The 26,713-nt window shown below is 42.8% G+C and overlaps 1 protein-coding gene across 2 annotated transcripts in view; it reads right to left on the reverse strand.

Annotated features, from left to right (window-relative positions):
• Positions 1 to 530: 530 nt before the first annotated feature.
• IMPA1 (inositol monophosphatase 1) overlaps positions 531 to 26,713 on the reverse strand; it is a 29,250-nt gene continuing 3,067 nt past the window's right edge. Inside the window, exons 2-9 of one of the 2 annotated variants that reach the window (XM_073631872.1) lie at positions 21,812 to 21,880; positions 21,168 to 21,301; positions 20,927 to 21,031; positions 13,821 to 13,870; positions 7,923 to 8,027; positions 5,239 to 5,347; positions 4,458 to 4,609; positions 531 to 1,653 (exon numbers count right to left, since the gene is read on the reverse strand). In XM_073631872.1, coding sequence (XP_073487973.1) covers positions 1,541 to 1,653; positions 4,458 to 4,609; positions 5,239 to 5,347; positions 7,923 to 8,027; positions 13,821 to 13,870; positions 20,927 to 21,031; positions 21,168 to 21,301; positions 21,812 to 21,874 — 831 coding nt within the window. In that variant the 5' untranslated portion in view covers positions 21,875 to 21,880 and the 3' untranslated portion in view covers positions 531 to 1,540. The remainder of the gene's footprint in view (positions 1,654 to 4,457; positions 4,610 to 5,238; positions 5,348 to 7,922; positions 8,028 to 13,820; positions 13,871 to 20,926; positions 21,032 to 21,167; positions 21,302 to 21,811; positions 21,881 to 26,713) is intronic. The other variant, XM_073631873.1, reaches the window with a different exon arrangement.

Genomic DNA, 26,713 nt, shown 5'->3' on the forward strand with positions numbered 1-26,713 from the left:
GTGCAAAACCATTGCACAGAGCAGGTGAGCATGACATATTTATTTAATTTTTTTTAAACCAAGCCTTTAATATCACTTTAAAGGAACACTGCAGTCTAATATATTGCTTTCAGGAAAAAGAAGAAAAAAAACCCCTAGCACATAGGCAAGTCTATAAATACTATAAATACTTGCACTGCTTTAGGAACAAGTAAGCAAAAGGGATTTTTCCAGATCACCAACAGGACTGGGGATTTCAGGAGAAAGATCTTACTGTCTGATTATTAGGCATCAGCATCTGTGCTAGCCAGTTCAAATTCATTTTAAATAAACAAATACAGCAACCCAAAGAGTGTGTGTGTGTAATATTGCTAAGCTGGGAGCAACACATAAGTTATACAGTATAGAGATGTCCACTTCACATAATAATGAAATAAAAGTAAACTTTTTTATTTTTTTTTTAAACTTCACTTCTATACATAATGCAAAAAAAAAAAAAAACCCACATCTATCTATGTTCTACTACTATTTGCTAAACTAGGATGTTCTGCACATGGAAATAAACCACTGATCAAACTTGGGTTTTCTTTGGAGATAGAAAGCCTGCCTGAATGCTGATTGGCAGTGGTTGCACCAATCATACCTGATACCACCCAGTATTGATTGATTCCTTTAGCAACTACCAGACTCCACATGAGGCACTGCGTATTCCAGTGTAGTGCAGCCAGGCCTTTGAAAATGGTTTTACAAAGTCTAGACTGTATCATGCCAGAAAAAGGTCCAAGAAGTGGTACCTTCAGACAGTATGGTATCTTTCAGGCAGATGACTTGCATAATTATTAATGTTACATCACCCACCGATCTGCAGCTGGAACGGAGCCAAAGGGAAAGTAGAAAACCTTGACACTTTACACACAATAAGTTCATAGACCGAGCAGTGTGAAGAAAGCAGCAGCTGCAGATCTATAGTTTAATTATGCACAATACATAAAAGGCATCTCCCAGATATCACTGGACAAGAGTGGCATTGCATATAGTCAACTGAGAGCAGGAAATGGCTTTCTAAGTTCCTGTATTTCTTTTTCAGCCACATGCTTTCTAGTAATGGCACACCAGCATTGCAGAAAGTCATAGAACACATGTGAACAGTACAATTCATTGCAACTTTTATGGCATGACATATCCATTCATTTTGACAGATATAATGCAAATAAACAAGCTACCGTCAATTGAAAATATAAGTAACTAATATAATTTAAAATACAACAGACTCAAACCATGTGTACTGTGTAAGCCATGTCAAGTAATTTACAGATCTCAGAATCTCTTACTTGTGGCCCTTGTTGTATGTTTGACTGATAAACAGAAATGACAAAGTAACAACAATAATAATTATCTTAAAAGTAATATTATTGTCAAGCATTGGACATAAAAAGTAATTTAAAAAAAAAATGAAGGCGGTAAAATACCGATATGGTTGCATAAAAAGGCAGCATATCCACCTGAGTGACTCTAGAGTGCAAATTTAATACAGTGCATCCAACGAATCGATCCGCTCCTACTACTCATCGTCCCGCACTAATGGTATGAGCTGCAGCTCCTTGGAGATTCTCTCTGCAATTTCTGTGCTGCTGGCTGCAATCACTCTACAAGACATCAGGTCAAATGGTCCCCCTGGAACAAAAGACAATGGAACGAGTTAGCAAAAATAGAAACCTACAAAAAAAAAAAAAAGCACTGCAGAAAAGATCTTAAAGAGGTACACACTCCAGTAATTTAAAGAGCGTAATGCCCCGTACACACGGTCGGACATTGATCGGACATTCCGACAACAAAATCCTAGGATTTTTTCCGACGGATGTTGGCTCAAACTTGTCTTGCATACACACAGTCACACAAAGTTGTCGTTCTAAACGCGGTGACGTAAAACACGTACGTCGGGACTATAAACGGGGCAGTGGCCAATAGCGTTCATCTTTTTATTTATTCTGAGCATGCGTGGCACTTTGTCCGTCGGATTTGTGTACACACGATCGGAATTTCCGACAACGGATTTTGTTGTCAGAAAATTTTATATCCTGCTCTCAATCTTCGTGTGTCGGAAAATCCGATGGAAAATGTGTGATGGAGCCTACACACGGTCGGAATTTCCAACAACAAGGTCCTATCACACATTTTCCGTCGGAAAATCCGACCGTGTCTACGGGGCATTACAGTTTTCAAATACATTGGGGTTAACAAACCCCTTTTTTGCATTGCAAACCAACCTATTACACAGCACAGACCCCAAATTAGCTTTTTTCATCTGTCAGACCTGCTCAGTTATAACATACCGAGGATACTGAGCCAAACACAATTCCTCACTGTCTAATCCATCTACTTAAGGAGCATTATTGTTTTTTAGGTTTTTCTTACCAAAATGGATTTTTAATGTCATATATAACTTATGTAGACCATTAGATGCAAGTGGACCTCATAGGAGTTGTTTAAAATTTTAATTTAACAGAGAATGCAGTCTTACTGGAAGGTTCCTCTATTTTGCATCTTGCATATCGCCCAACTTTCCCTGATTTCAAGGGACTGTTCCTCATTCGGAAACAAAGTCCCTCTGTCCCTCTTTCCGCCTCATTTTGGTCTGATCTATATAGTATATAGAATGCCCAAATCTATCAGGAAAAAAAAAAAAAAAGCGTTTCCTAGTGCTAAATCTTTCATCCAATTTCTAAATTGCTACATTTGTAAATTCCAAAAACTAAAATAAAAGCAATAGTAGTGATAGAAAAAGCACTTGTGGGTTTAACCAATTTTTTTGGTCCAATTCTCCTTGAAGTAGGGTGTGGCAGGGGGTGTCCTATGCCTACATACTTTTGCCAATAGGTGTCCCTCATTCCCATCTCAGAATATTGTTAGGCATGATCTTGGTTTTCAGTTTTTGCAGACAGAGGCTCCAATATTTGAATCTGTACCTTGCAAAAATATAGGTCTAAGTTGGGCAGCACAGTGGATAAGTGGTTAGCACTCCTGCCTCACAATACTTAGGCCATCAGTTTAAATCCTAACCATGACACTACCTGCCTGGAGTCTGCATGTTCTCCCTGTACCTGCGTGGGTTTCCTCCGGGTACTCCTGTTTCCTTGTACACTCCAAAGACATGCTGGTACGTCAATTGGCTCCTGTCTAAATTGGCCCTAGTGTGTATGAATGTGAGTTAGGGACTTTCGACTGTAAGCTCCTAGAGGGCAGGGACTGAGAAGGGGGGGATGTATAATAAATATATAAAACGCTGTGTAAATGGACAGTACTACATAAATACTTGAAATAAATAAGTGATTCCTGGTTCTAAGCAATATACTTTATCAGAGCCCACCACAGAAAAAAGGTTTTTAATAAATTCTTTGCTATTCTGTTTACGATTTGTTTGCGTGATGATGGTTCCTATTTTGTTCCTTTTGAGCACATGCATCTAACAATTAAGGAGTGGATTTAGAAAGCCAGCTGATCCTCTGAGCCCTATCCTAGTGGAATACCATCAGGATAGGAGTTGGTTCCAACTCTAAAAAGGAAATGAGCATTAGACCTATACCTACTAGGTCCAATCATTGAGATGAACTGCCGTCCCCATTGGTGATGGTTTACGTGGCAAAACATACACCACTTAGTCACTGCATGCGTCTTAAAGGAGAAGTGCACCTTATCTGCATATATTCCATGTACGTATGAACTGTTGCATAAATGTAAAGGATATATGTATGGCCACTTATTCTATTTACTTTGGGTCTTGTAATCACCAGAAGGGTGACACCACCATTGTTATACATACCCTGTAATATCAGCGCATGTGAAATGTATGCATTTCTTCACATTTAGTAGGGTTACCTTTATATTATTGCATTGCTTATATGTGCTTTGGCTTTCATCTTTTTAATCACACTTCAAGGCTGGTTCTATTATTACCAGAGGGTGACACTATTACACATCTTGTGAACCTTGTTGCATTTAAGGAGATATATATTTAGGTTGGTGATTTTTTGCATTTTTAGAGGATGACAACATTATTGCACATACTATATACACAATATTTTAGTGTGCATACATTCCCTAGGGGGTGTACTATTTATTATTCACCAAGAGGATTATTTCCTTTGTGTGTTTGCACATATTCTTTCTGTTTACTTACATGGATGTTTTATTTGTATATTTTAGGTAGACACTTGTAGGGTGCTGCACTAGCACTTTATGGTCATTTATATTTATTTGGGAGTAGCGCTGCATTGTTTTTGTTTGATATTTCATGAAGTGTGGTGACACATGCTAATGCTAGCAGTCACTCATTAGTTAATATAACAGAGAGGTTTGCATTGTGGCTGTTCTGTTATATTGTTTATTTTTGTAATTGAGTACTTATATATAGTAAATATAGGACAATACGTTTCTTTTCTCTACAATTGAAAAAGTAACTTACTGTTGAAAATACCAACCTTTCACATCCAGCACTACTCCGCCAGCCTCTGTAACTATAACCGATGCTGCAGCCATATCCCAGCAATGGATTCCCATCTCATAATAAGCATCAGCTCCTCCGGTAGCTACAAGACACATGTTCACAGCTGCTGTACCCACTGCACGGATCCTACATAGGACAAGCAGAATGCAGCATGCTCAAAATATTCATGAAAGGGATCATGGCACCTTTGATACTAAAACAAAAGTTAAATCAAATCTAAACCTAAGAGACAAAATGTAATTTAGTGCAGCTTACCAGTCCTGTATTTGTTTTATTTCCAGTCTTTTATTCTTTTAATAAATCGCTACACCTAGATGGAGGCGCCCTCTTGTGTTCGTTTTTTATATGTGCATTGGGATCTAAAGACCTAATCTGAGATGGGCTGCATCCACTTCACCTGCTGTTCCCTACCACTATCCTGGCCCTCTTATGTGCCCCTTTAAATGATGGTTGGGTTTTAGTCAGCGCAAAAAATTTTCATTTTCATAAGTTGGAGTTGTTGCCACTTTTTTACAACAATACTAAAATATCTAATTGGAGTAAAGCAGTATGAAAGAAGGGCAGGGTTCTATAGAAATCACAACAGCAATCAATAGGGGATCACAATCAACTGCAGGCATACTGTATGCTGAGAACACAACATGACACACGTTCTACCAATTTGGACCAATTTTAGAAAGAAAAAGATAGACATACTGTTTGTAAAAGAAAATAAAACATATTCACAATATTTGTAGTACTATGTTGTAAATTACCCATGGATTGGAATACACAACAGTCTCTCCATGTTGGATAGAACAATTTTAATGACCTCTGGGTTGCGATTTGATCCAAGTTCTGTGATAATCATGGATGTGGTTATATCTGCAAAATATGAAACAAGAATATATTTTATATTTATTCAGCACTGCTGGAAATCAACAAATAGAGGACTTGATTAAAGGGTTAAAAACAATCAGGAGACCAAAGTATCCTCATTTAAATGTTCATATTATTAACCTTGGGTTATAGGTTTAAATCCTGGTTTGCAATAAGAAAGGCATACAATAGACGTTTGCTAAATTAGTTTCAAACTATTACAGTTCACTACATGAAATAAAAATTCTGCACTACTTAAATACACTATATTACCAAAAGTATTGGGACACCTGCCTTTACACGCACATGAACTTTAATGGCATCCCAGTCTTCATCCGTAGGGTTAAATATTTCGTTGGCCCACCCTTTGCAGCTATAACAGCTTCAACACTTCTAGGAAGGCTGTCCACAAGGTTTAGGAGTGTGTCTATGGGAAGGTTTGTCCATTCTTCCAGAAGCGCATTTGCGAGGTGGATGAGAAGGCCTGTCTCGCAGTCTCCACTCTAATTCGTCCCAAAGGTGTTCTATTGGGTTGAGGTCAGGACTCTGTGCAGGGCAGTCAAGTTCCTCAACCCCAAACTCACTCATCTATGTCTTTATGGACCTTGCTTTGTGCATTGGTCCAAATCATTTGGTGGGGTGGGGGGATTATGGTCTGTGGTTCTTTTTCAGGGATTGGGCTTGGCCCCTTAGTTTCAGTAAAGGGAACTCTTAAAGGCGTCAGCATACCAAGACATTTTGGACAATTTCATGCTCCCAACTTTGTGGGAACCGTTTGGGGATGGTCCCTTCCTTTTCCAACATGAGTGCGCACCAGTGCACAAAGGTATATAAAGACATGGATAAGAGAGTTTGGGGTGGAGGAACTTGACTGGCCTGCACAGAGTCCTGGACTCAACCCGATAGGGATTAATTAGAGTGAAGACTGTGAGCCAGGCCTTCTCATCCAACATCAGTCCCTGGCCTCACAAATGCGCTTCTGGAAGAATGGTCAAACATTTCCATAGACAGTCTGATAGAAAGCAAAGCCAAGCCGCTCCAGGTGGAAGCAATCTCACGCTTCAACCTTTTCGGTGCAAGTCCAGTCCGTAATCTGGATAGAAGCCACTGGAACAGGAAATGTTGACCGCACTCACAGGTTTTAAAGCAAAGGTGAAAATTTATTTAAGATAAAAATCGTCAGACATCGTGGACCTCATAACATCAATGCAGACCTGGCAGAGATTAAATCTCTGCCAGGTCTGCATTGATGTTATCTGACGATTTTTATCTTCAATAAACCTTGTGGACAGCCTTCCTGGAGGAGTTGAAGCTGTTATAGCTGCAAAAGGGTGGGCCATCTCAATATTGAACCCTACGGACTAAGACGCCATTAAAGTTCATGAGCATGTAAAGGCAGGCATCCCAATACTTTTGGTAACGGTGTATATATATGCCAGTGGCTTCGGCATGCGAATGACCCGTGTACTTTTCAGTGTATTACGGAGTCTTTTAGATGGATCTCTGCCCTCTCTATGGCTCTTGTTACTTAAGCCACCCCACTGACACCAATGACTGGTACTAGCGGCTGGAGGTTATTGTTTGCTCTCACACTTCACTGGGGGTAATCATTGCTGGCCCTTACACTTGCCTCTCACTGCTGGCCTCAATGGGGCTTATTTTACAACCACAATCTTTTTAGTGTACCTCCAGGCCCGATTTAATCTTTACAAAGGGGAAAGGTGGCACACTGCAAGCAACAGACCATGAAGAAACACTTAGTTTTGGCCATGGCCACTCTTTTGCCGTGCTCACAAGTGGTCTACCCTTCTTACTCCCAGCACAGCAACCCCCAAAAATTTGTCTGGAGTCACCCCTGGTAGAACGGCAGGCAGTGCAAGAGTGAAGTGCTGAGGGTATGACAGCAGGCAGTATGTGCAGGAGAGGCATGTGGAGGGTATGACATTGGGTAGTATGTGTAGGACGACTTGCTGTGGGTATGACAGCAGGCAGTATGTGCAGGAGAGGCATGTGGAGGGTATGACATTGGGCAGTAGGTGGACTTGCTGAGGGTATGACAGCAGGCAGTATGTGCAGGAGAGGCATGTGAAAGTATGACAACAGGCAGTATGTAGGAGGACTTGCTGTGGGTAGGACAGCAGGCAGTATGTTCAAGAGAGGCATGTGGAGGGTATGACAACAGGCAGTACGTGCAGGAGGAGTATGGAGGATGTGACAGTAGGCTGTATCTGGAGGGTATGACATTGGGCAGTATGTGTAGGAGGACTTGCTGAGGGTATGACAGCAGGCAGTATGTGCAGGAGAGGCATGTGAAGGTACGACAACGGGCAGTATATGTATGAGGATTTGACGAGAGTATAACAGCAGGCAGTATGTGCAGGACAGGCATGTGGAGGGTATGACAGCAGGCAGTATGTGCAGGAGAGGCATGTGAAGGTATGACAACGAGCAGTATGTGTAGGAAGACTTGCTGAGGGTATGACAGCAGGCAGTATGTGCAGGAGAGGCATGTGAAGGTATGACATTGGGCAGTATGTGTAGGAGGACTTGCTAAGGGTATGGCAGCAGGCAGTATGCTTACCTTTCTGTCCAGAAACTTGCAATTTCTGACCATTACAAAAGGCTCCTTTTCCTTTTCTGCCAGTGTACATCTTATCTTCTACACAACTGTACACAACCCCAAATTCTACCTAAGGAAAGATATACACACAGACTTGTTATTTAATGTCAGGGTTTTATCATCATTGAAAATTAAAGAAAATCCCATTCTGTGGGTTGTCCCCAGATTAGTAATAGAGGGGAAATCTTCCAATGGGGACACCAATTCTGGTCACAACCAACGATTCTCCCACTTTGGAGGGATTTCCATTCACTTCCTGTTTTGGCTATGTAACAGGAAGTGAAGGTAAATCTCTCCAATGGGATACAGATGGCAAAAACAAACAAAAAAAAAACCAAAAAAAAAAAAAAACCAAAGAAAAAAAAAGGTAAAAAAAAGCCAGGCATTATAACCCTCCTTTGCTCTAATTAAAATGAAAAAGAAAATGTTTTGCCTTTAGTTCTACTTTAATGATCTGACTCCAGTAAATTGGAATATAATTGGCTGTTTTTACTAAATAAAAGTCAGTATGTGTTTTGTCTGCTTCCAGCAGTCTCAAAAAAGAAGAAAAAACAAATAATAATAATAATAATAATAATAATAATAATAATAATAATAATAAATCAGAAACATCTAAACGCTACAAGGAATTGCAAAAGAGTGTTTCCATTAGATTTACTGAGATTTTATGATGGGTGCTTTATAAAACCCTAAACTATATACTGTACATATCAATGAATCACAGCATTATATTAACACAGAGAGCAGTATGTATGGTGTATAATTATGGTTACAGTTAGCTAAAAATGGAGGATTCTGTTATAGATTGCACATTTCTAATGACTGGGTGTAGTCAATGTGGATGAAAGGAATGAAACATTATTTTAGTTCAACTGAAAAAAAAAAAAAAAAAAAGTCAGGTAAATGACTAGTTCTGGCTGTGCGTTTGCTTTGCATCAGTGCCGGCTCTGTGCACCAGCTGTGCTCAACATGTGTAGCTATTCCTGGATCTCAGCCGCTTTGTATGCTACCACCATATTCCTATCATCACATCATCCCAAGACTGATTTTATAATTATCCAGCAAATATGTAACTACGCTAAAGCTGGAAAGTACATCATTTTACATTTAAATTCAATTGGAACCAAACTCAAATAGTGAAGGTTTGCCATCTTACAGGAAACATCTAGACCAGGGGTGCTTAACCTTTTGAAGAGCGATGACCACTTAAAGGAGTTGTAAATGCAGAAGGTTTTTTTTATTTTAATGCATTCTATGCATTAAGATAAAAAGACTTCTGTGTGCAGCAGCCCCCCTAATACTTACCTGGGCCCCATCTCTATCCAGTGATTTACACAAGTGCCTCAGGCGTCCGAGACTCTCCCCCCCGACTGGCTGAGACACAGCAGCGGTGCCATTGGCTCCTGCTGCTGTCAAAGTCAGTTTGCCAACCTGCAGCTCTGTGTCGGAATGGACACACGGAGCTGCGGCTCGGCTCAGGTAACCCCATAGCAAGCTGCTTGCTGTGGGGGCACTCAACAGGAGGGAGGGGCCAGGAGCATCGAAGAGGGACCTGTGAAGAGGAGGATCTGGGCTGCTCTGTGCAAATCCACTGCAGTCAAGTATAACATGTTTGTTGTTGGTTTTTTTTCTTTAAAAATAAGACTTTAGCATCACTTTAAGTGTGGGACACAATCAAATGACGTTATTCAGAATTTCTACTTATTTATTTTGAATAATATAAATGAATATTTTCCTCCTGCAGTTGCTGAATGCCGGTGGGAAGGAGAGGAGGAGTAGCTGGCTTTCAGTGGTTGCAGGAAGAAAATGGAGAGATCAGGTCCTGTATATATGCGCCTCCCCTCCTGTCCCAGTGTAAAACAGAATGTGACAGGGAGGTCTCGCAGGCCCCCTGGAGCATGAGGCGGGGGTCGCCATTGCGACTTTTGACGCTACAACACTGGTTGGGGGATGTGATGAAAACATGTCTCAACTATGGGGTTTTACCACCCCTAAACCGCAAATGTAAAACAAGCCCAACCTGTCCTGAGCCCCCTATAAGGCTGCTTTCACATTGATGCGATGCGCTTTACCCGCACCATGGATTCAGCACAGTGCACCTTTGCCATAAACTTATATCTTGCAGGTGTGGTGCATTTTCTGAAAATGCACCAAACTCTCAGGATATAATAGAAGTCTATGGCTCAGTGCAGCTAACCCAAAGGAAAGCCGCACTGAGCTGCACCTGTGAATCAGTGTTAATAGTGGTTAATCTCTTTATAGGTGCTAATATGCCCACTGCAAAAGTGCAGTTTATGTGGTGTTTAATGGGACATGGGCCTGCGCTACAGAGGAAGCATCCGCTTATACGTCTCCTGCGCTTCCTCCCGAGCCGGGGCCAGCTCAATGCACTGACGCTCTGCGATCGAGGTTGGGCGAGCCCAGATTGCAATCAACAGGTTGCCAACCCTGGGCATACACCTCCCTGATTTGAGGTCGAGGGCCACAGGTTGAGCGCCCCTGATCTATGCAATACCCTAAAAGATTTAAATTCAAGAATGCAGTGCATGTCCTGTGCCTACAGCCTCGTAGCTGTTTATATGCAGTGTGGGAACTAAAGGGCTGCTGCCTCCAACTGCTAATTTTACAAGATTTGTAGCGAGATTTGGTGACGTCACTACTGTACTGATCACTGTTCTTCTTGCTGTAGAGGAAGCTGTATGTGAGGATCCCTCTGCTTCCACCTTACTCATTCTGTGGATCTGTGCTTCTTAAACCTTTCCTCCTGCTTCTTGATCATTACCATGCCAGTCACCAGGGGGGCAGTGCCGATATGACAAAAGCAAAACCCAGCTCCCATACCAAGACACTTAAATGAAGAGACACAATGCAAAAAAAAAAAAAAAAAAAAGGAAGTATAGCTTTCACAGTGCAGGTCCTCTCTAATACGAGTTTAAAGCGGGGTCACACCCAGAAATGGAACTTCCGCTGTTCGGATTCCTCCCCCCCTCCGGTGTCACATTTGGCACCTTTCAGGTGGGGGGGGGGAGCCGATACCTGTCAAATCCAGGTATCTGCTCCCACTTCCGGGGAAAATCTGCACAATGTCCAGCAAATCCTCCTTTCCTACCAATCAGAAAGAGCAATGCGATTCACACATGTGCAATAGGGAACCAGAATCTTCACTGCCTGGTTCCCTTGTCAGGAATGGCGGAGACAGCACCCCGGGAGTCGATCCGAAGATTGGCTGGGGTGCCGACATCACGGGCTCCCTGGACAGGTAAGTGTCCTTATATTAAAAGTCAGCAGCTCCAGTATTTGTAGCTGCTGAATTTAAATGTTTTTTTTCTGCTGGCAGAACTCCGCTTTAATAACATATATTTTTCTACAAATATATTCAGCAGGCTTTTCACTTTACTTTTGGGTCATAATATTCAGCTGATTCTGTCCTCTTTAACATGACGACTCTAAGATGGGTATTCTTTTCACTTTAGAGAGATTTCCTTCCTTTTTCCCCAAAACACACAGTACTGCACATTGTTATATTTTATTGCACATTATATATATATATATATATATATATATATATATATATATATATATAGGTGATCCACACCAAAAACCAGGAGTTGGAAGGCGGCAAGGTCAAACAGCTTTTACAGAAATTCAAGATCTGCATGTAACTTCAGCTGCCTACATATCTGGACCACTTTAATATTGCATTGGACATATACACTCACCGGCCACTTTATTATTAGGTGCACCTCGCTAGTACCGGGTTGGACCCCGTTTTGACTTCTGAACGGCTTTCATTCTTCTTAGCATAGATTCAACAAGGTGTTGGAAGCATTCCTCAGAGATTTTTGTCCATAGTGACATGATGGCATCACACAGTTGCTGCAGATTTGTCAGCTGCACATCCATGATGCGAATCTCCCATTCCACCACATCCCAAAGGTGCTCTATTGGATTGAGATCTGTTGACTGTGGAGGCCATTGGAGTACAGAGACCTCATTGTCATATTCAAGAAACCAGTGGTGAGATGATTTGAGTTTTGTGACATGGTGCATTATCCTGCTGGAAGGAGCCATCAGAAGATGAGTACACTGCAGTCATAAAGGGATGGACATGATCAGCAACAATACTCAGGTAGGCCGTGGTGTTTAAACAATGATCAATTGGTACTAAGGGGCCCAAAGTGTGCCAGGAGAATATCCCCCACACCATTACACCACCACCAATAGCCTGGACCATTTATACAAGGCAGGCAAATCTTGGCGAGTCTGTGCGAATTGTAGCCTCAGTTCATTCTTAGCTGACAGGAGTGGCACCCGGTGTGGTCTTCTGCAGCTGTAGCCCATCTGCTTCAAGGATAAATGTGTTGTGCATCCAGAGATGGTATTCTGCATACCTTGGTTGTAACGAGTGGTTGTTTGAGTTACTGTTGCCTTTCTATCATTTTGAACCAATCTGCCTCTGACATCAACAAGGCATTTTCATCCACAAAACTGCCACTCACTGGATATTTTCTCTTTTTCAGACAATTCTGTAAACCCTAGAGATGGTTGTGCATGAAAATCCCAGTAGATCAGCAGTTTTTGAAATACGCAGACCAACCTGTCTGGCACCAACAACCATGCCACATTCAAAGTCACTTAAATCCCCATATTCTGATGCTCGGTTTGAACTTCAGTAAGTAGTCCTCATCACATCTAGATGCCTAAATGCAGTGAGTTGCTGCCATGTGATTGGCTGATTAGCAATTTGTGATACCAAGCAAGTGAACAAGTGTACCCAATAAAGTGGCCAGTGAGTATTTTGTAGCACTCAAAAACAGTGATTAACCACTTGCCAACCGCTGCATGCCAACATACGCTGGCACAATGGCAGCGGGCAAATGGGCGTACCTGTACGTCCCCTTTAATTGGTGGGGTTAGCACCCGCCGTGTACAGCGTGACCGTGCCCGCGGGTCCCGCGGACTCCATGTCCGCCGGTGTCCCGGTGATCGTGTCACGGAGCTGCAGAACAGGGAGATGCTTATGTAAACAAGGCATTTCCCCGTTCTGCCTAGTGACATGACAGGGATCTACTGCTACCTGTCATCAGGAGCAGTGATCTCTGTCATGTCAGTGGTAGCCCATCCCCCCCACAGTTCCCTAGGACACACTTAACCCCTTCCCTGCCAGTGACATTTACACAGTAATCAGTGTATTTTTATAGCACTGATCGCTGTATAAAATGTCAATGGTCCCAAAATAGTGTCAAAAGTATCCGATGTGCCCGCCAAAATGTCGCAGTCACGATAAAAAAAAAAAAAAAAAAAAAAAAAAAAAAAAAATTATAATAATATCGCAGATCGCCGCCATTACTAATAAAAATGCCATAAAACTATCTCCTATTTTGTAGACGCTATAACTTTTGCACAAACCAATCAATTTACGCTTATTGCGATTTTTTTTTTACTAAAAATATGTAGAAGAATACATATCAGCCTAAACTGAGGAAAAAATTATTTTTTTTTATATTTTTTGGGGGGATATTTATTATAGCAAAAAAAATTGTTTTTTTTTTTTTTTTCAAAATTGTCGCTCTTTTTTTTTGTTTCTAGCGCAAAATATAAAAACAGAGGTGATCAAATACCACCAAAAGAAAGCTCTATTTGTGGGAAAAAAAAGGACGTCAATTTTGTTTTGGTGTAACGTCCCACGACCGCGCAATTGTCAGTTAAAGTGACACAGTGCCGAATCTCAAAAAGTGCTCTGGTCAGGAAGGGGGTAATATCTTTTGGGGCTGAAGCGGTTAATGAAGTTCATAAATTGACAGCTACATAAAACATTGCAACTATAAATCAATATATGCAGTAAATTGTGAGTTCAACCTACCTGCTTATTCACAGCAAATCCAATAGAGATGGCCACAAATGGAAACCTAGAAAACAAATGACATAATAGGATCTAGATTGTAAGTTCTCTCATATGCTATTAAGATAAGAATAGGAGGAGGTGTTTTTCAGTCCTGCAAAAAAAGAAACCCGATAGGGCTGGTAACATTGCTTGGGATTTCAGTTGCAGCATTTAGCAGGTAGTGATGAGTCATTGGATCAGCTCCTTACCGCCTGTTTTAACCCCCTAAATGCCGGACTACAGCACCACAACCACGTTACTGTTGCAAGGTGATTGCAGCGTGGCCCCATTTACTTGAATAGTAGTGTCTGCTATACATGACAGAGGGTATAATTCATGCTGTGGCATGTATACACCCCCAGTCACTGCTTTCCAGCTAAAGGGGAGCAGTTGAGGGGCAGTAAAAACACAGCTCAACCATGGGATTTTACTGCCCCTCGAAGGCCAGTGTAAACCAGGTCTGGAACTCCAAACTTTTTGCATTGGCTGATGGCTAACACTCTACTATATCTTTAATCAGTTTTAAGTTATTACAGCAGTCTTTGTTCACGTCAACACAGAGGTTCTAACACTTCACTGATCATCCAGTGCAAAAACATCTGTAAAAGCTGGACATGGCCAAAAAGGCAAAGTCAAAAAGCAGAATTTTGAAAAGAAAAGTATGAACAAACACAACTGACAGAGTAAACACACACAAAGCTTTTTGGATAAAAAAAAACAAAAACAAAAAAACCTTAGTTAGACCTACCGGTGACGGCATTTCTAGAAGTCTTTCAGGACAGCACCTGGAGAGAGCGTTGCTCCACCCAACTTCCCAGGAAACACTGCAAATAATTCCTTTTAGGCCAGCCCCCTTCCACCATGGCCTCAGTTATAAACGAGACACCTCCAGCCATGCTGAAAAACAGAATTTTAAAAAACAAAATATACACATATAATATAACAGTGCAAGTCATATTGGAAACCACTAAGGAGGGTAATAGCTGCTGTCCTGAAAGACTTCTAGAAATATCCTCACCGGTAAGTCTAACTAAGGTTTTCTCAAAGCGTCTTTCAGGACAGCATCTGGAGAGGATAAGCGAGAAACCTACTGTAGTGTGGGACCACCGTCTGTAGGACCTTCTGGCCGAAGGCCTGCTCTGAGGCTGACATTATATCTACTCTATAGTGAAACTTGTCTACGTTGCGGCTTTACAGATTTGGTCGGGAGAGGCGCCAGCCCTCTCAGCCCAAGATGTTGCCACTGTCCTCGTTGAGTGGGCTCGGATACCCTCTGGCAGTATCTGCCCTGAGACTTTGTAGGCTTCCTCAATGGCTGTTCTGAGCCATCTTCCTATTGAGCTCTTGGAGGCACGCTGTCCCTTACGTGCCCCTGAGAACAGCATAAAAAGGGAATTTGACTTCCTAAAATGTTTGGTCAATTCCAGATAATGCATTAGGCATCTTTTCACATCCAGCTTATGGAACTTTTCCTCTTTAGAATTAGCTGCGGATGTGCAGAATGTTGGTAGAATTACCTCCTGAGAACAATGAAAGGCGGAGGAGACTTTAGGAAGAAAGCCTTGGTCCACCTTCAGGATTATCCGATCTGGAAAGACTGTTAGGAAAAGTTCTAGTATCGAAAAAGCTTGTAGCTCACCGACTCTCCTGGCGGAGGTTACTGCTACTAATAAGGCTGTTTTCAGAGTCCAATCTTTTACTGTCGCCTCCTCTAGAGGTTCGAAGGGATTCCCCGTTAGCCCCTGCAGGACCACTGACAAGTCAAAACTTGGAATTTTTTTTTATAGGTGCTGGTCTTGACCTAGCCATTGCTTTAAAGAACCTAATAACTAATGGACTTCTTGATAATGATACTTAAAAAAAAAAAAACGATAAACGCGACCACCTGTGTCTTCAAGGTGCTAACCGCTAACCCCTTCTCCATTCCATCATGAAGAAATTCCAGGATGGAAATTGTCTCCTGCGGCAAATACTTCTTTGTCCCACACCAGGAGTTGTAGCATTTCCAAACCTTGAAATAAATCTCTCTTGTGACTTTTTTCCTGCTGTTTAACAGCATAGAAACAAATTTGTCCAACAGACCTTTTCTTTAGGATCTGCTCCTCAGAAACCAGGCTGCTAACTTGAACTGGCTTATGTCTGGATGCCAGATGGGTCCCTGGCTCAGAAGATCTTCCCGTGGGGTAACATCCAATGGGGTTCCGTCGCTAGGTTCAGAAGTGTTGAGAACCAAATCCTCTTGGGCCAAAAGGGAGCCACCAGTATTAGAATCGTGGACTCTTCCTGAAATTTTTTGAGGAGTAATGGTATTAAACTGGAAGGGGGGAAAAAAGCATAGCACAAATGGAAGTCCCACGGCTGAGCCAGGGCATTCCAAACCTCTTGCCTCCCATCTGCTCAGGGAAAAGTAAGTTGGTAGTTTTGCTTTTGAGTGGCTCACAAACAGGTCGATCTAAGGACGGACTGCCCTACCTGCTTATCACCATCTGGAAAACTTCCGAGTTTAGACTCCACTCTGCTTCCGAAACTGTTCTGCCCATAAAGTCGGCCATCAGATTTAAGCTTCCTTTCAGGTGTATGGCTGACAGGGACCCAAGATTCTTCTCTGCCCAGGTTAAGATCTCCCGAGCCAAGGACAGGAGAACTCTGCTCCTCATACCTCCCTGCTTTGCGTAGGCAACTGCCGTGGCATTGTTGCACAAGACCTGAACATGTTGACCCCTGATCTCTTCCCGAGAACAGAGAAGACGCATTCAAATTGCTTTCAGCTCCCTCCAACTGGATGATCTTTTTGCATCTGAATTTGTCCAGATTCCCTGGGCAAACCGATCTTCCAGATGAGCCCCCCAACCCCCAGGAGCTTGCATCTGTCGTTAACCTTTTTGGAGGTAGGAAATACCCAAAACAGTCCCTCGCTTAGGTTTAACTGGTTCCTCCACCACCTTAACTTTCTCCTCACTTGCGCCAGAACCACAAACCTCTTTTCCAAGGATTTTTTGTGCCTCCAATTTTGGAGAATCACTTGCTGCAGATCCCTTGAGTGAAGACGGCCCATTGAACAGCTGGAATGGAAGATGTTAGAAGATCCAACCGCACTGTTACTGGCGAGCTTGTCTGGATCTGTTTTATTGCCCCCCAGGATCTTTTCCTTTTTCTCTTCCGGCAAGAAGATTCTTTGTTGGACAGAGTTGATGCTGTACCACAAAAATGTTATCACCTGAGAAGGGACTAAGTTTGACTTCTCCTCATTCAGGATCCAACCTAGGTCTTGCAAGTGGTATTTTGTTCTGTTCAGATTCACCAGCAGCTGACCTTTTGAGCTGCCGCATAAAAGCAGATCGTCCAGGTATGGAACTATCAAGATTCCCTGGATCCTCAGAGGCGCCAAGGCTTCCGCCATGACCTTGGTGAAGATCCTCAGAGCCAAGGATAGACCAAAAGGCAGGGCTTTGAACTGCAGATGGGCTGCCCTCCGAGCTGATTACCAGACACAAGAATTTCTGGGTTGCTACCGCTATTGGAATGTGCAGGTAAGCATCCCTGAGGTCGATGGAAGCCATAAAACACCCTCCCATAAGTAGTTTCCTTATGGAGTAGATTGTATCCATTCAGAACTCTTTGTAACAAATGGACCGATTCAGGAGCTTCAGGTACAAAATTAAGCAAAATTTTCCCGAGAGTTTTTTTTTAATTAGAAAAATGTGAAAATAAAACCCTATACCTTCCTCCTCCTGAGGTACTGGAATAATTATTCCCTGATGCCTCAGCTTTTCTAAAAGGGATTATCAGGGCTAGGGCCTTGTCCTGTGCTCTTGGGATCTGGTTCACAAAGAAGCGGTTTGGAGGTCTCTCTGAAAACTCCAGACTGTACTCCAGGGTGATGACATTCAGGACAAACAGACTGGAGGTTACTGCCCGCCACTGAGGGAAAAAGGCTAGAAGTCTCCCTCCCACAGCAGGACCATCGTCACTGGCTTTTAGCTGGCTGTTCAGGATGTCTGAACAGAACAGCTGCTCCACCTCTACCCCTCTGTGTACCCCAGGGCTTCTTATATTCGGTTTCCTTGGGGGCCTGGGTTTGCTGAAGAGGACAAAAATTATTTTTGATTAAAAGGAGTCTTCTTCTTTGCTGGAAAAGCCTGGGCCAAAAAGTAGAGACCACAGAGCTTCACTTTAGAAGCTGAGTCACCGGACCAAGTTTTTAACCAGAGCGCCCTTCGAGCTGAGTTTACCAGGGCTGAAGTCCTAGCCATCATTCTGATTGATTCCGCTGAGGCATCCGCTAAATATCCGACTGCCTTCGACAGTACTGGGATGGTATCCAACGGATCCTCTCGGGAGGTACCTCCCTCGATGTGCTGCTTCAACTGCTCTAGCCAGTGCTCCAAGTTTCTGGAAACCATGGTTGAAGCCACGGTCGGTTTAAGATTCGCTATAGACGAGACCCATGCTTTTTTTTTTTTAGAAGGGAATCGGCAAGTTTATCCATGGCATCCTTGAGAATTGCCCATGTCCTCAAATGTCAAGTCAGTATTGCGAGAAACCTGGAAAAATGCTGCGTCTAACTTCGGCCTTTTGTTCCATACATGCGCTTAGTCTTCCTCAAAAGGAAACCTATGCTTAAGAGATTTTGAGAAAAACTGAGCCCTTTCTGGTTCCTTCCATTCTCGCCTGACAGCCTCTGAGAGGACTTTGTGTACTGGAAAAACTCTGTTTAGTTTCTCCAAAGCCCTCAAACATCTTATCATGCAGGGAAAGAGCAACTTCATCTTCCTGGATGCTAAGAGTGGTATGAATGGTCTTAATCAAGTCATCCACTTCCTCTAAAGATAACATATCTAGATGCTCTTTTTTCCAACACCTCCTTATCCTCATCCCCTAAGGCTTTGGGTGAACTAGCCTTGCTTGCGGCTTCCTCTTCTGTATCACTGTCCTCCCTGGAAGTGGATGGCAGAGGACTGGAAGGTCTGGCTTGACTCCCTGATTGGAGTGCCGGGTGTTTGTCCAAAAAAGGAGCGGAATGATTGGAAAGTATCTGTAAGTTCCTTCTGTAAGGAGACTAAAAGCTCTGAGCTCTGTGGCTGTTTTACTTTTCCCTGCTCATGTTTCACTAGGTCCGCTATGCAGTCCTTGCACAGGGTCTTGGTCCAGCTCTCTTTAAGGGATGCTTTACAGGAAGGGCACCTTTTCTTAGAAGAGGTAGGGGTATGCTTAGTTTTTTTCCCATGCCCTCTGTAATTAAGAACAGAAAAGCAGCCCATTAGGACCAAAGCATTATCCCCCACCACCCCCCACCAAAAAAAAAAAAAAAAAAAAAAAAAGGGAGGGGGGGGGGGGGGGGAGACCATCCAAACCATGTCCCCTCAAGAGGTAACCGAAGGGACATGGAACAGGCTCCCCCTTCCCCAAACTACAGTCACCAGGGGAAGGTGGAGGGAAAAAGAAAGGCCCCAAGGTAAAAAATAAAAAAGGCTCTGGGCCCTCTGCACCAGCTTACCTGGGCTGGGCTGGCATTTGTGGCTCCGGCGACTCCATACTGCAGCAGGAGTAGCCGCTCTGCTGTCAGTTTTATTTTTTTTAAACTCCCTGCCGCTGTGAGGACCAGAAGTATACGCCAGCCAGGGCCAGCTCCCCACCTTCCTGTGTTCCACAGGCCGGAACCGGAAGCCGCGTGCCCGGCCAGAAGTTCCGCCCCTCCTAGAAATGACATCACCCGCCATCCAGACCCGGAACCAAACGGAGACCCGGAAATCCCTGGCTCTATGCTCCAGGAAGAGGGTAGACTCTCCCGAGCTCTTCCCGAGTGGGGGAGCTTAGGAGCATCCCCCACCCGTCTGGGGAATGCTGGGATGGCCCAGAAGACCGCAAGGTCCAATATGGAAAAAAAAAGAAAATTTTAAGATGAGCCATGCACCCACACACAGGACCTCTGCCTGGAGAAAGCACAGCCCACCCACAGTTCCTTGCAGCGCTTCCACCATGACGGAGGAAACACTACAACTGAGGCCATGGTGGAAGGGGGCTGCCTTAAAAGGAATTATTAGCAGTGTTTCCTGGCAAGTCGGGTGGAGCTACGCTCTCTCCAGGTGCTGTCCTGAAAGACACTTTGAGAAAAATGTTCTAAGACGAGGAGCTACTGAAACCTCTAATTATATTTTTCTTACTTTGCGTTATTTTGGGGGTCGATAGCTCCGATCTCTGATCTTCTCTCCATTAACAGCTACAGCTTTTGTCAAAAATTTGAGCACTCAACACTTCCGAATGTGTCAGATTTCTGATCCCCTGCCACACAATTTGGTTCCATCTGCTGACCCCAATGTCACTACTGTGTTCTGTAGTAATGTAATGTAATGTAGAGGGGAAGATGAAACCACAGCGCACTACGGAGGGGTGAGAAATATAAAAACGCCACAAAAAAGTCTTAAATGCTGACGATTATGATGGAGGCTCCAGACCTTCAGTAGAGAAAAGACAGGAGACATGAGCTGCTGTAGAGATATGTCAACTTCTGCTACAGAGAACTACTACTATTTTTTAGGGGCAACAAGACCATCATGTGTTCACACGGCTGGTTTGCGGATTCTTACTAAAGGAATGACCGAGTTATGCAATCAGCATTGACCGATCAGCCTATTTAAACTAATGGCGGGCTGACAATGACATGTAGCTGCACACAGAGCAATTAGCTGCGGTTCCAGGATAGATGTCCAAACCTGGACACAGATTCTTGCCGCAGGAACCTGGAGGTTGCAACAAACCGGGCGTGTGAAAAGGGCCTAACTACACTATCTGGAGGAGAAGCAGTCACATGCAGGAACAAAATGTAGAAAACATTGTGCAGTTACCTGGCGGTCGGAGTAACAGAATTGCTACATTTTGTGACTAGATTGGTAGCAAATTCAGTTTTGCATTCTTCAGTTGTACAACTACGATAATAAAATTGCTGTTTCACGGATTAAAAACCACATTGATGTAACAGATTTTGACCAGACATATCAAAAATCACATATGTAGATACATTTTATGCCACAGAAACATTCCTTTCTGGAAGTCATTGTTGAAATAAAAAAAAAAAAACTACCTGTGTACAAAGTTAGTGGTACCATCAATGGGGTCAATAATCCACGTTGGGTTATCGGTCAGTATGCTTTTCTGACCTGCTGCTACAGACTCCTCACCAATAAAGCTGAAACAGAGGGGGGGGGGGACACAAAATTAGATGTGTGTGATGAGATTGGTCAGCCTACGTACACAGCATTCTTTGGAACAACACAAATATCCAAATGACATTCAGCGAGGTGTATAGGTTATTGCAGCCTTGCCTGTGAGTTGGATATTTCTTCTTGATGGATGAAATAATCATCTCTTCCACCTTCTGGTCAGTGGCCGTCACCAGGTCTGCTGGGGAGCTCTTCACCATCACTGACACCTCCTCCTTCAGTGCTGCACATACCACCTGCCAAGACAGAGCATACACTAAGGTCACCTATTCACCCATGGCAAAGACTAGTACATTACTACTACTAGTAAACTGAGAGGCACTACGATTTATCTATGCAAGAGGCATTACAGACTTAAAGTGCACCTGTGCCTGGACTATGAACAAAGATTACAACAAAGACTCTAAAGCCCTGGTACCCAACCTGCAAGAAGAGGGCCCCATCAGTAAGAATTGGAAGGAAGCAAGGATTAATAAAAGAGCTTTTAATGAGCGTAATCTCTATCAGTGTCATGAGATAGATATCTATCTATTCACATACAGTGTGTGTGTGTGTGTGTGTGTGTGTGTGTTAACACACACACACACACACACACACACACACACACACACACACACACACACACACACACACACAGTACTTAATTTAGAAAGCTCTTTCACATTTCATGTAATATTCAAAAGGAAAGGAAAATGTTGCTGCTAATTTTGACATATATGGAGAGAAGGTATTGTAGAGATACATACTGCACCGGCTTTCTTGGCTACTTGAACAGCAAAATCCAGACACTCCTGCCCCAGGTCTGCCATGTCTACCTGAGTTGAATAAACAACAAGAAATGTAGTCTTTTCTCAATGTAAAACCCAACAATAAAGTATTAATAGACAAGAGCTGTTTACTAAGCACACTTACATGCTATGTCTTGCAGTGCACTTAGCACAGTGTCACCTTTTATGGTCAAGCATACCTGTAATACAAGTATTGCATACCTTTGGGTATGTAGAATACCTGCTAACCCTTTGTACACTATGGTTTCTCCCACCAAATTAGTTGTGATTACAGGATGCAAGCTGGCAGCAGGAACCACTGCATACCGGGGGTGGGGGGTTTACGGGGGGATAAGGGAACCATCCGGCCACTCAAATACATTTAGAAGAGAGGCGGTATATCAGCAAAGGGGCTGCTAGAAATGTAAATGTATTGCCTCTTCTATTACAGGTATGTGTTATCGTACAAAGTGACCCAATACCAACAGGTTCACTAGAACTGGAATAGCTTGCAGACTATACAGGACAGCATCCTCTTTGCTCCCAGTGCTGAGTATAGGAAAGGAGAGTGCCATTGGGGAGAAGGGCTGTAACATGAACCTGTTGGTTGGCCCTTCACAGAATGCCAAAGTTCACTTTAAAGATTTTAGTACCGTATATACTCTAGTATAAGCCGAGGCACCTAATTTTACCACAAAAAACTGGGAAAACTTATTGACTCGAGTATAAGCCTAGGGTGAGAAATGCGCAGCTACTGCAAGTGGAAAAGAGGGTCAACAATGCCCATTTGCATGCCTCACTGTGCCCATTTGCAGCCATAGGTCCCCCGAACTCCAAACTCCGTAGTTAAGGGTTCCTAGATGCCCCCTAGCTGCAGCTAAAATTTGGGGTCTCTGGACCCAAAGGGTCCCGAAATGAGATTGCTGCAGATAGACACAGTTGACCGAATTTGGGGCCCTGTATCTCGGGGCCACTTGGTGCTAGGAACCCCAAATTTGGTGTGCAAACCTAGTGGAACTAGCACTACAACATATACCAGCTGGGGTTCCTAACACCAAGTGGCCCTGAGATACGGGGCCCCAAGATCTGTTCGGAAAATGTCAAGCACTTTTCTGCAGAGAATGACATTTTCCGAACCGAATTTGGGGCCCCGTATCTCGGGGCCACTTAGTGCTAGGAACCCCAATTGGATATGTTGTAGTGCTAGTTCCACTGTGTCTGCACACCAAATTTGGGGTTCATAGCACCAAGTGGCTCCGAGATACAGGGCCCTAAGTCGGTTCAGAAAATGTCATTCTGTGCTGCAGAAAAGTGCTTGACTCGAGTATAAGCCGAGGGGGGCATTTCCAGCACAAAAAAAATGTGCTGAAAAACTCGGCTTACACTCGAGTATATACGGTAATTGAACTAGAATGGCCTATCCCAATATATACATAACAGAAGCAGGTGAGGTTCTGTAATGCTCAAAATATAAAATATGTGTATTACTAATAAACACAGAATATAAATGTAGTACAAATTTATTAGTCAAAGGTCTAATAAAAACCCTTCCCTGGACAAATAGTAAATTTTCAATCCAAAAAAAAAAAAAATCATACTCTGGCATATGCAAACAATATGTATTCATTCACCACCTCGCACCTTCCATGCCAAACACAGCAAAACCACCCTGCCCAGGTACCCAGCAAATGAGACATTATTATTATTCTTCTTCAGGAGTTGTATAGAACCAACAGAACAATTACAATACAATGCAAGAGGGTTATAAAATATATTTTTTAATATTAAAATAAAATTAGGGATCTCAGTCTGCATACAAACATTATTATTGAGGACTTATATAGGGCCAACAGTTTACGCAGTGCTTTACAACAGGAGGGCAGACAGAACAACCACAATACAATTGAATACAGTAGGAATCAGAGGGCCCTGCTCGTTAGAGCTTACAGTCTAAAAGGGAGGGCCAAGTACAGTACAAGTGTGAAGATCCGCCTGTATATGGAGGATCCTATAGAGCAACACTTCCCAACTATTTTCAGTCCTGGCTCCCTTTAAAGTTTGGAAAATCTCAATACACTCCAGTCTAAAATGTGACAAACACTGCTATTAGGGTATCATTATCAGGGGTGCACCAATACCAGTTTTTAAGACCGAGTACCGATACTTTTTCTCAAGTACTCACTGATACCAATACCTATTGTTGGTGTCATGTGACAGTGTTTTTAGGACTTGTTCTCACCATATTTGCATGAAAACCGATGGGAAAACCCACATAGCTTTCACTTGCAGAGACATCAGTTTTTACAGCCTGTTCACAGTGCAATTTGAAAAAGAGTCCTGTGCGATTTCAGTCCAGTTTAGGTGCAATTTCTAATCTCATAACCTACAATTAACATTGGAATCGCACTGCAAACCGCCCGGGAGGAATGGGTTTTAGTATTTAGTACCCCCCCCCCCCCCACTTCCTGCCACATTCCGGTTGTTGCTGACGCTTACCAGATCAGTAGGTAGCAGTGGAGATGAGCCGATTCTCTCCCCTGAGAGGCAGGAAATTTAAAAAAACTTTATCTTATTGCTTTTAAGTCTAAATGTTAGATCTGAGGTCTTTTTAACCCCAGATCTCACATTAAAGGGGACCTGTCATGCTTATTTCTATTACAAGGGATCTTTACATTCCTTGTAATAGGAATTAAAGTGACACTTTTTTTTTTTTTTTAAGACAGTGTAAAACGTAAAGATAAAAAGTAAAATAAATAAGAAAAAAACAAAAATTTAAAGCGCCCTGTCCCTCCATGCTTGCAGGCATACACAAGTCGTGCCCACATATCTAAACGGTGTTCAAACCACACGTGAGGTATCGCTACGATCGTTAGAGCGAGAGCAATAATTCTACAACTAGATCTCCTCTGTAACCTAAAACTGGTAACCTGTAGACATTTTTAAACGTCGCCTATGGAGATTTTTTAAGTACCAAAGTTTGTCGCCATTCCACAAGCGGGTGCAATTTTGAAGCGTGCCATATTGGGTATCAATTTACTCGGTGTAACATTATCTTTCACAATATAGGAAAAAAAATTGGGCTAACTTCACAGTTTTTCTAATTTTTTTAATTCAAAATGTGTATTTTTTCCACACGAAATTGTGTTTATATGATCGCTGTGCAAATACGGTGTGACAATGCATTGCAACGACTACCATTTTATTCTGTAAGGTGTTTTATATATATATATATATATATATATATATATATATATATATATATATATATATATATATATATATATATATAAAGAATAATAAGAAAATAAAAAAAGGTAGCGGGACTTTACATATAGACACTCGGGAGCGGGAATAAAATTAATAATTTTTAATGGAATCAAATGATTATAGAGTTTCTGTATTCGAATAATTCAATGCATGATGCTATATATATAAAATCATTCGTACAACTATTACAATTCATTGAAACCAGAAAAGATATACATACATACATACATGTTCCAACAAGGAATCAATACATAATACATAATGTAAAAACATTTAGAGCATGGTTACATGATTAATTGGAAAAGTTGAAGACCAAAAAGAAAAGGGAGGGTTGCAAATCATAGGGGGCAAAGAACAAATTATTATGGAACGGCCTGGTAGAATGCATCAATATGTACACTAGGTTGTTATTGGCTCTACGCGTTTCAAGGTATTTGACCTATCATCAGGAGCAAGGAACCATAGTGATAATCTAAAAATTGAAGGAAAAAATATTTAATTAAAAGTATAAAGGGAAAAAGAAAAAAAAAAAAAAAAAAAAAAAAAAAAAACAAAAGGAAAAAATGGAGAAAAAATAAAGAAAGAAAAACTCAGAACAGGCAGGAAGGGTCCTCCCTGATGGACCCGAACCGCCTGTGCACTTACATGTATGGTCCACACAGTGGCGGTGCGGCCATGAAAACGCACAGGCCAAGCCAATCATGCCATGCACGGGAGCTGAGGGGACATGTAGCAACGGGCAAGACACAGGAATGGACGACGTCCCGCAGGAGTGTCGTTGTAGATGATGGTGAAAAAAAGGGACCAAATCTGTAGGGGAAAGAAAATGAAGTGGCTGTGAAGTGGATGTGGGGCAAAGTGAAGGAAATGGGTGGAGAGGGAGGAGATGTGGAACAAGGGAAGGAATGAAGGGGGTTAAAAAAGGGTTAGTGTGATTAGAAAGAAGGTTGAGAACATGAGAGAGGTAGATGGAATGGGAATAGGAAAATGAAAAGGGGAAAAAAAAGGAGAAGGTAAGATAGGCGGGGTGATGCAAGAGGGGCAAGATAAGGAACAGAATGGAGAAGGAAGGGCAAGAGAAAAAGAAAGAGCAGAAGTGAGAAGGAGGAAAAGGAAAAATGCAAGGATAAGAAAGTAATGAAGGGAAAGTGGAACACGGTTTGAAAGTCAAGAATGATGAAGGAGAAAATGTGTACCTGATAAACAAAGTGTGCAGCCAAAAATGCATTGATGCATAGGTGATAGGTAGGAAGGTGGAAACAAGTGTGTACCAAACGAGGTGCGGAATCCAAGCGGGAATGGGGTCCATAGCCGTCAAGCCCCCGCAGTCATGCCCCCAACGTCAGACGCTGGCCCACAGATGGGGAGAGAAGGGGAGGACGCCGACAGCCCAGGAACCAAGCCAGTGATGGCTCCACCGGCGGCGGCGGCAGCCAAACCACCCCCCAATGGGCCAGGAGATAGTGATCACTCGGACGGCACGCCGCGCTATAAGGCGCCAGCGTGTCTGGCCGGGATGTGTGACGTCGACGCGCAGTGAGCACAACCCCGCCCACCCTCCGTCACAACAGGGTGGAGGGGGGGTCCGCAGTGCGCGTCGCAGCTCCCGAACAA

This window comes from Aquarana catesbeiana, linkage group LG05 (genome assembly GCF_042186555.1).
Source record: "Aquarana catesbeiana isolate 2022-GZ linkage group LG05, ASM4218655v1, whole genome shotgun sequence".
In the NCBI taxonomy this organism is placed as follows: domain Eukaryota; kingdom Metazoa; phylum Chordata; class Amphibia; order Anura; family Ranidae; genus Aquarana; species Aquarana catesbeiana.